This window comes from Sapajus apella, unplaced genomic scaffold (genome assembly GCF_009761245.1).
Source record: "Sapajus apella isolate SASKATOON/1434 unplaced genomic scaffold, GSC_monkey_1.0 scaffold150, whole genome shotgun sequence".
In the NCBI taxonomy this organism is placed as follows: Eukaryota; Metazoa; Chordata; class Mammalia; order Primates; family Cebidae; genus Sapajus; species Sapajus apella.
In genome coordinates, this window is record NW_022437090.1 from 2,366,483 (window position 1) to 2,380,961 (window position 14,479).

Genomic DNA, 14,479 nt, shown 5'->3' on the forward strand with positions numbered 1-14,479 from the left:
AAAATCAATTGAGAGCTTCGTAGTAAAAACTTGATAATTTAAGGGAAATATAAAACATTCCAACTGCTTTTAGGATTCCGTATAGTGAACATCTAAAGTAGATTTTAAAATACTCTTCGGTTATGGAAGAAAAATTGCAAGGGAGAGAGGAACAGAAAGGATGAGAAGGAAGAGGGACGGAGCAATAATTCAAACAGCACCAAGTCCCAGAAAGGCAGAATACTTGCTGCTGTGCTATTCTCAATCTCCCCCTTCTCCTCTAAAGTCAGAAAGGGGTGAACCCAGAAATACTTCATTTTGAAATAAATAATCTTTTCTTTATATCCAAAATTTTGCACAGATGATCCTCTTAAAATCCTTTCCCCTTATAAAGAAGACAATTAAGGCCAGGTGTGGTGGCTCACGCCTATAATCCCAGCACTTTGGGAGGCTAAGGTGGGTGGATCACTTGAGGTCGGGAGTTTGAGAGCAGCCTGGCCCACATGGCGAAACCCATCGCTACTAAAAGTATAAAAATTTGCCATGTGTGGTGGTGGTTCCCTGTAATCCCAACTACTGGGGAGACTGAGGCAGGATAATGGCTTGAACTCAGGAGGCAGAGGTTGCAGTGAGCCAAGGTTGTGCTACTGCACTCCAGCCTGGGTGACAGAGTGAAAGAAAAAAAAAAAAGACAATTAACATATTGTTCTGGGGACTGCAGCCCAATTTTAGAGAGGAAATGGAGTGATATCGCTATTTTGAGGCCTTCTAGGGAGCTTACATTACTTGGAATTTTAAAGCTGGATTGCAGTTTTGCTACCATATGATACAAATGGGATCATCTTTGACATTTGTCCTGGGACTGGATGCAGTTTAAGCATGAGGCTGATCAGAGCTTGGGGGCTGCTTACCTGCAGCTACCAGCCACTCTGGCATCCCAGCCTGGCCCTCAGCCCTGGGAAGAGGCTCCTGGGCTTCCAGGTGTTCATCAGGGGAGCAAATCAGGGGATGTTTAAAATATTTTTTATTTCTATTTCTGAAAAAGCAATGCATCACACAGAAGCTCAGAAAGTAACAAGAGCTTTCAAAAACAAATTATAGAATGCTGTACTATTCTCCTACACTTTGATTTTTCCCTCAATTAACTGTGTGTCTGGTAGATAGTTCCATCTCTATAACTATAGTTACCCTATTCTTTATAAGGATGCAGATTGTTACACAGCATAGATTATTTTATGCAAAAGATTAGGGCCAGTATTTTTTTCTTTCTTTCTTTTTTTTTTTTTTTGGAGTCTTGCTCTGTCACCCAGGCTGGAGTGTAGTGGCGTAATCTGGGCTCATCGCAATCTCTGCCTCCTGAGTTCAAGCAATTCTTCTGCCTCAGCCTCCTGAGTAGCTGGGATTACAGGTGCATGCCACCACACCCAGTTAAGTTTTTTTGTATTTTAGTAGAGACCAGGTTTCCCCATGTTGCCCAAGGTGGTCTTGAACTCTTCAGCTCAGGCAATTCGCCTACCTCAGCTTCCCGAAGTGCTAGAATTACTGGTGTGAGCCACCATGCCTGGCCTAATTTTCTATCTCTTTATCACTATTTTATTTCCTGTAGAATCTTCTGTCTTTGTCTTCTGACCCTCAGAAATAGACAATAATTTAATAAATAGGAAGCCTCATGCTTTTAGTGGAGGCCAGCCAGCCTGAGCAAAACCGACATCTATGTTTATATCTACAGTGATTCATCTTTTCTTTTTAAAGTTACACATTCAGCTATCTCCTTCATCTCTAATGTAAAAAGCGAATCAAGACAAATTTGCTGTAAAGTTTATAACAACACAGTTCATGTCCATTTTTGATTTTTGATGAGGAGTTTTCATCAAGAAATAAAGTCAGAATTCATTTTCACAAACAAATAGCAACAAGAAAGCCAATAGGCCTGACCTTACCCTGCAGCAGGCCTGCTTTGTAAAGCTGATGGCAGTGTTCAAGGGTGAAAGGTTGGTGTTGGTCTGGAACAGATTGCAAGAGGAGGTGTGGACCCATCAGGCTCAGCTGAGCATTAGGCCCGATCATTTATCACTGTCAGAGGGGAGGGGAGGGTATGCGGGTGGGAGAGCCACTGGACCACTTCAGCTCAGCTGCTCTCCGACAGCTGACAGTGTCTCCTGCAACCTCCAGGCATACAACGTGCCATCAAGGGACAGTGTGGTACATGCTTAAGGCCGCTGACATGTTCACAAGAAAGAAAGAAAGATGTGCTGTGAACTGTGGAGCCTCTCTAGAACGGCACACCACCTCGTCTTCGTGCTGTTGTGCAGAACTGCTTGTTGAAACAGATCGAATGGGGTTTCAGAGGCTCACATTGAGCTCCAGAGTGACAGTATGACTTGGGTGGTAGGATGAGCAAGCTCCTCGGTGGGCCTCATGCTTAATTACATCCACAGTGCCTGGGGACTCTATAACACTGATGACTTTTGTGTGGCAGAACCAGCATGGGCAGCTGCTGGGGAGGAAGGAAGGAACTTTGTCAGGAAGTGAGGCCCTGACAAGTCTTTGAAGGACAGTACCTTTTTTTTTTTTTTTTTTTAAAAAAAGGGTATTTATATTTATTTTTATTTTTTGAGACAGAGTCTCGTTCTGTCACCCGGGCTGGAGTGCAGTGGTGTAATCTCAACTCACTGCAACCTCTGCCTCCTGGGTTTAAGTCATTCTGCCTCATCCTCTAGAGTAGCTGGGATTACAGGGACACACCAACACACCGGGCTAATTTTTTAATTTTTTATTTTTAGTAGAGACGGGGTTTCACCATGTTGGCCAGGATGGTCTTGATTGCCTGACCTCAAATAATTCACCCATCTTGGCCTCCCAAAGTGCTGGGATTACAGGCATGAGCCACTGTGCCTGGCCAGGACAGTACCTTTTTGAAAGAATAAAAAGTGTGATTTGCATATGATTCTTTATAGGTGTGTTTTACATGTATCTTAATTATGTTTTAGAAACAATAGTAAACACATGTCTTAGTATAAGAGAAACTCCTCTTGGTCTACAGCCATGTATTTCAGTACACCTACTTCAACATTGTTATTCACAAGGATGTCACAGGCGTCAGGCTGAAATACAGATTTTAATCCTTAAAATAACCTTATTTTCATTGTCATTTATATTCTCAAGATTATCTAATTTTGGTAGTCATTAGGAATTACTTGTGTTAATAGTGGTGGTAAGATTTCATAAAAGTCAGGTGGAAAATTTCCATCAATTAATGTAATATTATATGCTTATCACAGATGCCTAAGTTAGACATGGTAGTTAAATGTGGCAATTAATAAAAGTATTACAAAGGTGAAAATGGATTTCTTCTAAAAATGGAATTAATGATGATGGAGTGCTTGTGTTGGGAACTCAGGCTAGTCTGGTGCTCGCTGAAGTCGCAGGAAGCTTTGAGAGCCGCAGGCAGTGCCATCCATACAGAGGCATGTTTTGATGTGTCTGATCAGCAGCCCAAAGAAGTGGCTTGGGGCGTTGCAGGCTGACGAAGGCTGGAGAGAGGGCCGGGTTGTCTTATATCTGTATCACCAGAGGTAAGCACCGTGCGCTTACCAGTGTTCAGGAACTGCATTCTAACTGTAATGAGATTTGGCTGGAATGCAGCTCCCCAGGCCTTGACTTGCTGGGGCAGATATGGGCTCCCAGGTCTCTCTGCCAACGTCCATCAGCCCTTCCCACACATGCCTACCTGGAAGTTGATGAGCTCTTTGAGGAGCCCTCCCCAAGACAGGGACAATGATTTGGCCCTCACCAGAGAGGATGTAAAAGACCAGCAATGCAGCTGGTTTGGCTTATTCTGGAAGTCCCTGAACAGCTTGAGTGTGTGTCACTTGGGGCAGTTTCTGAGGGAGCAAGCCAGGAAGGTTCAAGGTGCCCAAAACCCTGGGAAGAAAAGGGCTCTGCTGCACCCTCACGTGGTGAAGCAGGCAGTCAGTTGGTCATGAATTATTGCTATGGAAGAGAGGTTGACTGCTTTCTCTTTTTCTTTCCTACTCAAAGAAAACAGAGGAGGGATACTTAGAAGAAAATATTTCGTGTTGTACAACTCCCAAAATACACCTGATAGGGGCTAACTTTCCTTTTTTCCCAGTGCTGCTTTCAGGTTTTTTTTCCCTTCCTTTGATAATGTACTCATTAGCAAAGAAATACTTGCTTAAGAAAAATTTGGGAATACATTAAAGTATAAAGAAAGAAGAAAAATCACCCCTTCATCAGCATGTAGAATCCGCCATGACTACAGTATTACCATGCTTCCTTCTTGTCGTTTTTCTTGACTTTGTTCTTTACTTAGTTGAGGAGGATAATTTTTTTTATCTTACTTTTTCTCCACTCAACTCTATATTATTACTATTTCCTCATACCAGGAAAAAATTGTTTATGGTCATACTTTAAAAGTTACCATATAGGCTGGGCAAAGTGGCTCATGCCTGTAATTCCAGTACTTTGGAAGGCTGAGGCGGGCAGATCAGGAGCTCAGGAGATCAAGACCATCATGGCCAAACCCTGTCTCTACTAAAAATACAAAATTTAGCCAGGCATGGTGGTGGGCACCTGTAGTCCCAGCTATTCAGTAGGCTGAGGCAGGAAAATCACTTGAATCCAGGAGGTGGAGGCTGTAGTGAGCCGAGATTGTGCCACCATAGTCCAGCCTGGGTGACAGAGCAAGACTGTCTCAAAAAAAAAAGAACTTTATATAATACGCTATCTTAGAACTGTGTCACAATTTTATTCTTCATTTGTGGGGTCGTTTAGCTTATTCGCAATTTTTCAATATTATAAACAGTTCTGTTGTAAACATCTTTGGAAATCTGTGTCTCAATTCTGATTATCTCCTACGTTAGCTATTTATAATTGAAATGACTAGGTCAAACGGTGAAAATGCTTTTGACACTCTTTGTTGGTTGTGGTAGTTGTGTCAGGGTCTCCTCTGTCACCCAGGCTGGAGTGTAGTGCGACAGTCATAGCTCACTGCAGCTTCTAACTACTGGGCTCAAATGTTTCTCTTGGCTCAGCCTCCCTAGTAGCTGAGACCACAGGTGCACACCACATACCTGGCTAATTTATTTATTTATTTATTGTAGATGGCGGGGGGGTGTCTTGCTATGTCGCCCAGGCTGGCTTTTGGCATTCTTGGTACATTTTGTCAGACTACTTTCTAAATAGACGTAGCTTTTCATGCTCCGCAAGCAGTGTAGGAGAAAGCTTGTCTCACTGAAGCCTCATCAGTGCTCAGCATTGTTTATGCGACTTTTGCCATTTGCACAAATCAAAACTCATGTCTCTTGTGTGACTAAACATCTATTGTGTATTTATCTATATAATTAACAATTTATCTGCATATCAGTTCCCATCATTCCTTCCTTTTTCTTTGGTGATACAACCTCTGTCTTTTGTAGAATCATGGAGGCCTGCTTGGGGGAGCCTGGAGATGATCCCCATGCTGGCTTCTAGGGCCGGTGGTGTCCCCTTACCCTCTAAGGGGGGATCCCTGTGATCGCGTTTCTTCACTCCCAGACAGTCCACAACCTCAGGGAATAGGGGGCATAGTAGGCTTACCCCAGGCTATTGTTTTAGTGACTAAAAAGGGGCCTGTGGTTGCAGCATCTGCATTCAGCTTTGCCATCCCAGGCTTGTGGTCACACTCGTGGACTTGTGCACTGAGCAGACTTCAGGAAATGCAGCAGTCATATCATCAGAAGGAAAAACGCCCTCTATTTGCATAATGCTTTCTTCTTTTAAAAATGTATTCTCATCCTTATTTCCTCACTCTTTGGACTAAAAATCCTCTCTTAGGATTTCTCTTAATAAGTGATTGATGAAATGGAGGTTCTCAAGTGCAGGATCTGTGAAATTTATCTTTGCCCCACAACACTAACTCCCAGCACGTATCAATGCAGAGAACATCCTTGCCGATACTGAAAACATGAGCCAAATGACCCACCTCTTGGTACCACTTTATGCCTCACCAAGACGGGTTACTGTGCAGGCTGGGCTCTTGGCCTGGTCTGTTCTGCCCATCCTGTTCTGACCTCTTGTAGCTCACACTTGCTCTTCTGCAGATAGAGCTGGCACGTGTGGGGGATGCCTGAGCTGAGCGTCGGCTCCATTTTCAGCAGGGAGGAGCATCTCTGGTTTGCTTCATCTGGAACAAAGGTAGTGGAGAGATGATAGTGGAGGAAAGGGTTGACTGCAGGGAGGCCAGTGGTCAGAGCAAGAGGGTAAAATCCTGAATGACAAGTGATTTGTTTTCAATGCCGCAACCTTCCACTGTTGTCCGATTGTCCTCTGTTATTCCATCACATGCCTTTTATTTTGGGGGGCAGCCCCCACTTGCATATGGTCCCTGGTCACCATGGAGGAGAACAGTGAGCTGTCTTCCCCTTCCTCCAGCTTTGAGAGTAAAGCTCGCCTTCTGGGTATCCACAGCAGCTGGGAACATTTGCCTAATTCCCACCATGGCCTTCCTGGGGACTCCTTGCCTTGCTGCTCCTCGTCACAGGTCCCAGCTGCCAATTGTTGCTTGCCTTCCAGGTCAGAGAGGAGCACTGGGACTTCCTGAGACATGGGATGATTGGGGGCAGTGGTTGGCAGAGAGGGGAGCAGCCCCTCCCAGTGACCCGCCTGACACCACGTTTGTCCCCACTCGGCCCCTCCTGACATATAGAGCATGCTGCGTTTGAGGGCACAACCCACTCCTGGGTTAACTTGCACCTTAAAACGCCATATCCCACATTGTAGGAGCTGTGAGGGACAAACACAACAGAGCCACAGTGCCCTTGGGCATGTATGACTAGAGGCTTGGCTCCCTCCTCCGTCAGATCCCCTGAGTGGCTCCCTCCTCCATCAGAGCCTCTGTCAAATCCCCTTCAGGTTTATGCCTGAATTTGCACTACTGTAGTTGCATTATCAAGCAGTAAGAAAGTCATACGGTTTGAAGTGCATGAAACATTCACAAAACAAAATAAAAAGCAATGTCAGTATCATCTTCTTAAGCTTTTGAACATATTCCCCAGGTCCCCTTTCACATCCAGAAGTTAACTTTGACACAGTCGTGGTCTAATTAACCGCTGCTCCACAAGCACTGGGCTCTTGAGATAAATGAAAATCTATTTCTCATGCTCATATCTTGTTGGCGGAGGACACGTCACTGCCATCAGCACAGGTTGCCCTCCTAGAACATGTGGCTTTGGCGTGTGCCCCATGGAGCAGAGAAGGGGCTGGGGCATGTGCCCAACCCACCAGATGGGAGGCACCCACTGTGCTATGGCTGGGCAACAGATGTCCCTGTTGGATACTCTTCTGTCTCCATTTCACACTCTGCTGGTAATCAATAGTTAGGGCCCAATCAATGAATGGCTTTTCTGTATAATAAATTTGTTTCTTTGATAAAACATGCCCTCGATTTTGAGACAGAAATTTGTAAATGGTGGTTAGGTTCTGAGGTTAGCCCACCCTCCCCCCAAATCTTACTGAATGTATACGAAGGGTTTAAAGGATCTTTGGTTCTTTGGCCCCCAAATACTTGCCTTAGAAGTGTTTCAATGAGAAAATGTCTTTAGAAACTCCATCTTGGTTTCTAGAAATAGAGCTGTCATTGCTTGGTTGTAAAGAACTTGCCATTCTCTCATTATAGAATGGAAAGTAGCTCTCAGATTTCCCCTTATTCTTTTATCCCTAGAGCAATATGTAGTTTGGAGGATTTTCAGAGGGGTTTTATTGCAGTGTATCATGTAGAAATGAGAAGGAAAATGACTTCTTTGCCTGTGCCATCTTTGTTTTACCCATTTAAACCAGAAATGGCAAAATGATTTCATCACACATGCTGCCTTTAAGTGATATAAGACTCTATGGGTGCTGCGTTGAGAAAGGATTCTGTGGTCACATTCAGGGATCAAAAAAGTATGCTGTGGTTGATTAATGATGTCTGCAATGTGCATGGTCATGGAGGGGAGGCAACTAATGTGTATTTGCCATTCCTGACTCAGACCTGTTGGAAAGTAAAGTTCACACATAGGTGATAGTACCAGCCTAACTATTATATAGAGTTTGTTACGTACTTGACACTGTTCTGAAGTGCTTTTTGTATTTAATTCTCAAAATACCCCGTGAGGTAAGTACAAATGAGGAGACTTACAGTGAAGAAATTCTTACAGATGAGGACACAGAGGCGTGAAGAGGTTGAGTGACTAAGCCAACATTATATGGGTAGGAAGTGGGGTAGTTGAGAGTTAGAGTCAGGCTGTCTTGTCCTCGAGCCCCTGTTCTTAGCCACCAGTTCTGTCCTGTCTCAGTGCTTGCGAGTGTTGTGCCTGCAGTCCACAGGACTGATATAAGACTCAGCTGTATTTCAGAAGAAGATGCAAACATCTTCAGTGTTTACTGAACCTGTTATCTTTAGGCCTCAGGCTCTGGAATAAAAGACAAGACAAGGCCCCAGGGGACCTCATCAGTGAGGAGGGAGTAGCAAGTGGACATCCTCCACTTTCTCCAGTTCATGAAATATTTCTGGTCTTTCCACCTTGACCAGTACTACTGAACTCTCAGATGAGAGTATGTAAATGTGAAAGGGAAGCAGGGTGGAAGTTTAAGGAGTGGAATGGAGGAGTTTCCTTGTTTCCAGGTCACCTGGCTGGGGGAACTACTGAGGGGCCATTTTCAATGATCATTTTATGTAAGGAACCCACACATGTACACATAAAGATATATAACAGTCATGCACCACATAACAATGTTTTGACCAACAAGGGATTACGTATATGATGGTGGTCTCATAAGATTATAATGAAATTGAAAATTTTTTATTGCCTAATGACGTTGTAACCATCATGACATCATAGCACATCACATTATTCACATATTTCTGGTGATACTTTTGTAAACCTACCGTGCTGCCAGTTGTATAAAAGTTCAGCACATTTGATAACATACAGTATCTAATACTTGATAATGACCATAAATGACTATGTTACTGGCTTATGCATTTGCTATCCTATAGTTTTTGTCATTATTTTAGAGTGTGCTCCTGCAGTTGTAAAAGACTGTAATATAGCCTGAGGCAGGTACTTCAGGAGGTGCCCAGAAGACACTGTTACCACAGGAGATGACAACTCCAAGCATGTTATTGCCCCTGAAGACCTTCCAGTGGGACACGACATGGAGGGTGGAAGACAGTGATATTAATGATTCTGATTTGTGTGCATTTGTGTCTTAGTTTTTAACAGAAAATTTAAAAAGGAAAAAAGAAATGAAAATTTTAAAAATAGGAAAAGCTTACAGAGTAAAGATATAAAAATATTTTCGTATAGTTGTACAATATACTTGTATTTTAAATTGTGTGCTTACAAGAGTCAAAAAGTGAAAAATATATTAAAAGTTTATAAAGTAAAAAGTTACAGGAGCTAAGGTTAATTTAGTATTGAAGAAAGAAAATAAATTTAGTGTAGCCTGAGCGTGTGATATTTATAAAGTCTGCAGTAGTGTTTGGTAATGGCCTAGGCCTTCACATCCATTCACCACTCATTGACTTACCCAGAGCAGCTTCCAGTCCTGCAAGCTCCGTTTGTCCTAAGTACCCAAAACAGGTGTACCATTTTTTAAAAACTCTTTTATACCATATCTTTACTGAACCTTTTCTGGGCTTATAGATATTTAGATCACAAATATTCACCGTTGTACTACAGTTGCCTGCAGTATTGAGTGTAGTCACATGCTGTACAGATTACAGCCTAGGGGCAGTAGGCCATATCGCAGAGCCATAGCCCAGATATGTAGCAGGCTGTACCATCCAGGTTTGTGTAAGTGCACTCTGTGATTGCACAATGACAAAATGACCTAATAACACATATATTTCTCAGACCATATCCCTTTTGTTAAATGATGCGTAACTGTGTATATATATTTTTAATGTATAGAATAAGTTATTTTTCAGAATGGCTGAAGAGAGACTTTTTAGTGCCATTTACCTCATCGTGATTTCAACAAATAGTCATCAAATGCTTGTTCTGTGTCAATATGTTGAGATAGGATTATGGAAATGGGGAGTCAAAGAGCTATGACCCCTGCCCTCCCTGAGCTTTCAGTCTACCGATAGATGCAGTCCCTGTCCAAATAATGGCATAAGCCCAAAGTGCTACTCGGGTGAGTGCTGCAGAGGAAAAGCCCTTGGTCCCAAGAGATCAGGGTGGCTGTAGTAGATGAATGAGGGATGCTGGTGTCCTGACCATGCCGGTTCTTGCAGGCCATGCCAAAGAGCTTTGACTCTGGCCTGAGAGTCATGGGATACCATGAAAGTGGGGAGGGTTCGTGGAATTTGTGTCACATGATTAGATTTTTTTCCCTTTGGAAATATAATTGTGGTTACATTGGAAAGAATGAATTGGAGAAGGGATATAGAAGAGTTAGAAGGCAGATGTAGGAATCCAGAAAAAGGGATCAGGACAGCTGGGGCTAGGGAGGCTTGGGTAGTGAAGAGAAGAAGTGGCGGGGGGGATGCTACCAGTGTCTGGGAGGGGACAGTCACTACCTGTGGTGGTAGATCGGATGTGGGAGTGAAGGGAAGAGAAGGGATGAAGACAGCTAGAAAGCAGGAGCATGGCAGGCCTGTTCCCTAAGTTGAGGGATGCTGGCAGATAAACTGGTTTGGGGTGGAAGGACATCCCGTGTAGTTTTGCAGTGTACAGAGGAGATGTCAGATAGGGTGCACTTTGGATTGTGAACATGTGGGTGTCAGCTGGGCCATCGACAGGCCCCGATGGGTTGTCCTGGGAAACCAACTACTGTGGAAAAAATATGGAAATCTATAATTTTGATTTTTTGAATTCAGATGTTTTCACCCTAGACAATAAGAAAAGAATCTAATAATGGCAAAGGAAATCAATACAAATAAATGTATTGTGTAATCTTTCTATTTTCATTTTTATATTCTTCTGCCAGTCTTTTCCCATAAATATTCATATTTTAATTAGCTGTCATTATAATCTACGTAGAAGATGTGATAGGATTGTGTTTCCTTACCATTGTCCCAAATATTTTCCCACATTTCTATATCTCTCTCAAGCCTGCATTTAAAACATGTTGTATAATATTCTATTCATTTGGTAAATCGTAAGTGGTAATTTTCTAAGCAGTTTCTCTACTTTTGTATATTTAGTTGATTTTAAGATTTTGTTAATACAGGTAGTACTTTCATAAATATTATGTATGTCACCTTTTTTTTCTCTTGCATTTTTTTTTTCTTAAGGTAAATTCTTGCAAGTGGAATTCATGGGTTAAAGAGTTTGAATAGATTTCTGACTTGTCATATGGGTCAAGGCAAACGTTTTTCAAACCACTGACAGGGCTGTGAGGCGAGACCATAGGACAGATCTTTGCCCTCCGCATGGAAGCCAAGCATGTTTCTTTGAATTCAGTAACCAGTTGCTCTAGCCAGATCAGTGAATACTTGAAAGGTCACCTGGGACCTTCCATCACACATCTGCTAATTGTGCCAGTTAGTGGCTACAGATTGGTCCAAGGCCACTGAGCTCACTACCTTGCCCTCAGAACCCTGGGCTAGCTCCTCCCTTTTCCCAGGCCTTCTGCTTGTAGGGTGCCACAGTGACTTTAGAACCAGTGGAAGTCCCAGAAGGGAACTGATGGAATCCCTAAGGGTTACCTGAACAAGTGAGCCCTGTAAGCCTCAGGCTCCAAGAGACTTGCATGGGTATTGCAGAGGCTGCCTGTGGTTCCCATGGGCTTGGATGGGTGCTCAAGACCGTCCGTGACCTGGTCTCCGTTTAAGATATTTATTTGCCATTGCTTCTCAAAATAGCACTTCCACTCCACCCAGACAGGCTGTTCTCTGGCCCAGGAAGAGGTCTTGGCCCTCACTCAAGCTGCTTCCTCACCCTCAAGTTTGCAAACCTGGCTCTCTGTTGGACTCGAGAAGTGGCAGTGCCTTCGGTCAGCACATCTGACTTCCCACCCGGCGCTCCTGCTTCCATCTCCTGCAGGACCCTCCGTCTGCATACCAGGACTTAGCACATAATTATATGCTTTCTTTAATGTTTGTTTTTGCAATTTTTATTTCTCGAAGATAACTGTACTCTCCTTGACAGCAGGAGCCATACCATCCTTTCCTAGACCCCTCCAAGCCTGGCTTCAGTGCTGAGCCCTTTGCCTGAGCCCAGCCAGTCCTGTGTGACCCGTTACATCAAAGTGTCTGTGTCCACGATGCAGTGTCAAGTATCTTAGTCGTCCTTTCCTTTTGTATTTTCCACATAATTGCTCATATTTAAAACTTGCTGAGGATATTATTAAAATATTCATGGATGGAGAATACTCCTGTTCTCTTTTGATCACACTTTGGGGGTTGTAAGATCAAGTTAATGCTGGAAAACTGTAACCTGGTCACTTGTTACTTCTGAGTTCTTGATGTCCACTAGGAAGGGCAGGGTGACTGGTTAGGAGGACCTGTAGGGGGATAAGGAGCAGTAGGAGGCACTGGAATATCTGTCTGGCCCTTAAGGGGACTAGTGTCTTTGGCCTGGGAGAACAGTGCTTGTATTGTAGTAAAATGACATGTTCTGCTATTGTGTTTCTTGAAAAATTGGTCCCAATGGTACCCCTCTCTTTTTACCTCTCACTTTAAATTCTGAGTGCATCAGTGTTCTGATTGTTAGGAGTCTTCAGGGGCACCCACCCCCAGTTCAGCCTGGAAGTTGGAGCTTTCCTTGTTCTTTAGAGATGGCCTGGCACAAGAGGGACTGTGGCTGGATGTCGGGAGCCTTCAGGCTGGGCTGGGTCTCTGCCACATGTTATCCAGCTCTGCGTAAGCTCAGACCTCGGCCTACTCTTTTGTAAAATGACATACCTGAACTAGATGATCTCTAGGCACTTCTGCAACTGCGATTAAAACCAAAATAATTGAAGCTGTCTCCAGAGGGTAAGCTTGAGTGCATTTTTAACTCAAAGGAGAAATAGGCTCATTGACACATTTAATGACATGTGTTAGTATGTGTTAGAACTTTACACTTAAACTTGCATTTCTTTCTTTTTTTTTTCTAGCCGAACATCATGTCAATGGCAACAGAACAGTCGAACCTTTCCCAGAGGGAACACAGATGGCTATATTTGGTAAGATATCAACTCTGAAAGAAAACCCAAATTGTGTGCACAGATGAGTGCCAAATTTCTTAGTTTTAGCAAGTGTCCTCAGGGCTTCAAAATCTGGGCTCTTCTAGATATTTACAAGTTGTTACAGCCAAGAAAACTATTGAGTTCCTAGTAATTTCTGAGATTGGAAAAGCTTATTCTATAGAATTTAGTGTGCTTTATTTTCTCACGTCGACAACCAAATATCAAACTGAGTATTTGCTATTTCTTATGTCCACATTGTGAATTAACCTGCTAATTTAGGGTTTGAGTTTTTCTTTGCTAGCAGGGATTTTTTTTTTTTTCCACATGGATATATCAGTTTGTTAAAGGCGGGGATCTAAGTAGTTTTGACTTGTTATTCCCCAAAAATCAATCTAATTGAATGATCTGTTTCTTCTCCATCATGAATTAAGCATGCTCCTTAAGAGAAAACATTGATTAAAAATGTTTTCAGTGAAGTCCAGTCCTGAGTGGTATACTTACAATGTACAATTATGTGGCAGGGCAGAACTTCTCTGTTAAAATTCCAAACCGTTGGGTGAAGAGGTCCTTTTTAATCCGTGTTTCCTTCCCTCCATTTCTTGTGTCACCTAAACCTCCTTTAGAATGTCTCTGCACATGGCCCTTTCTTTGCCTGCCTTCTTTTCTCTGTTCCTTTCCTTCCTTACCTCCTCTTCCTTTGGGCCTCCCTCCCACTTCCCCTCCCCTTCTCTCTAGCAAATCTCTGGGGTTCATCCCTGTGTTACCCACTGAAAATGATGACCTCTGACCTCTGGAATTTTAACTGGACATTCAGTGCCTTGCCTGGTTCCCTCCCCTCTACCTTTAGACGGTTCTATGATGACTCTCATCCTAAAAACACGAGGTCCCCTGATTTCATGCCTCCTGTATCTTCTCTCCTACTCTGGTCTTGACGGTTATCTCCTTTGAGGGTACAAAACTGCTCTGAAGCCTTGAAGTGCGCTTGAACTGGAAATTAGCCTCAGAACAACCTGGTCTGTGAATGAGCACGTTCAAGATAGATTGTACCTTTATTCCCAGAGATGGAACCGGAATTAGGCATCAGTGAGGATTAGCAGTTGGAGAGTTATAAACAGGGTCCCAGTTCCACCTCAGTGTTAGTAAATCATGCTCTGTTCAGGCTATCACCTTTTAAAATAGACTGATCAGTGATTAGAAATCATTATGCTCAGAAATTTAAATGGAGAAGTTGATTTTGTAGAAGGCCTCACAGACTCGTAAAACATGTGCTAAAATGTTTGATTTGCTAACCTTCCTGTCCCAGCATGGTGTCTGTTATTATGGGACAACAAATGTCACATAA

The 14,479-nt window shown here is 43.1% G+C and overlaps 1 protein-coding gene across 6 annotated transcripts in view; it reads left to right on the forward strand.

Annotated features, from left to right (window-relative positions):
• Positions 1-14,479, forward strand: part of MSRA (methionine sulfoxide reductase A) — a 370,749-nt gene that overhangs the window by 139,970 nt on the left and 216,300 nt on the right. For all 6 annotated transcript variants that reach the window (XM_032265429.1, XM_032265428.1, XM_032265430.1 and 3 more), the window contains one exon: positions 13,066-13,134. In XM_032265429.1, coding sequence (XP_032121320.1) covers positions 13,066-13,134 — 69 coding nt within the window. The remainder of the gene's footprint in view (positions 1-13,065; positions 13,135-14,479) is intronic.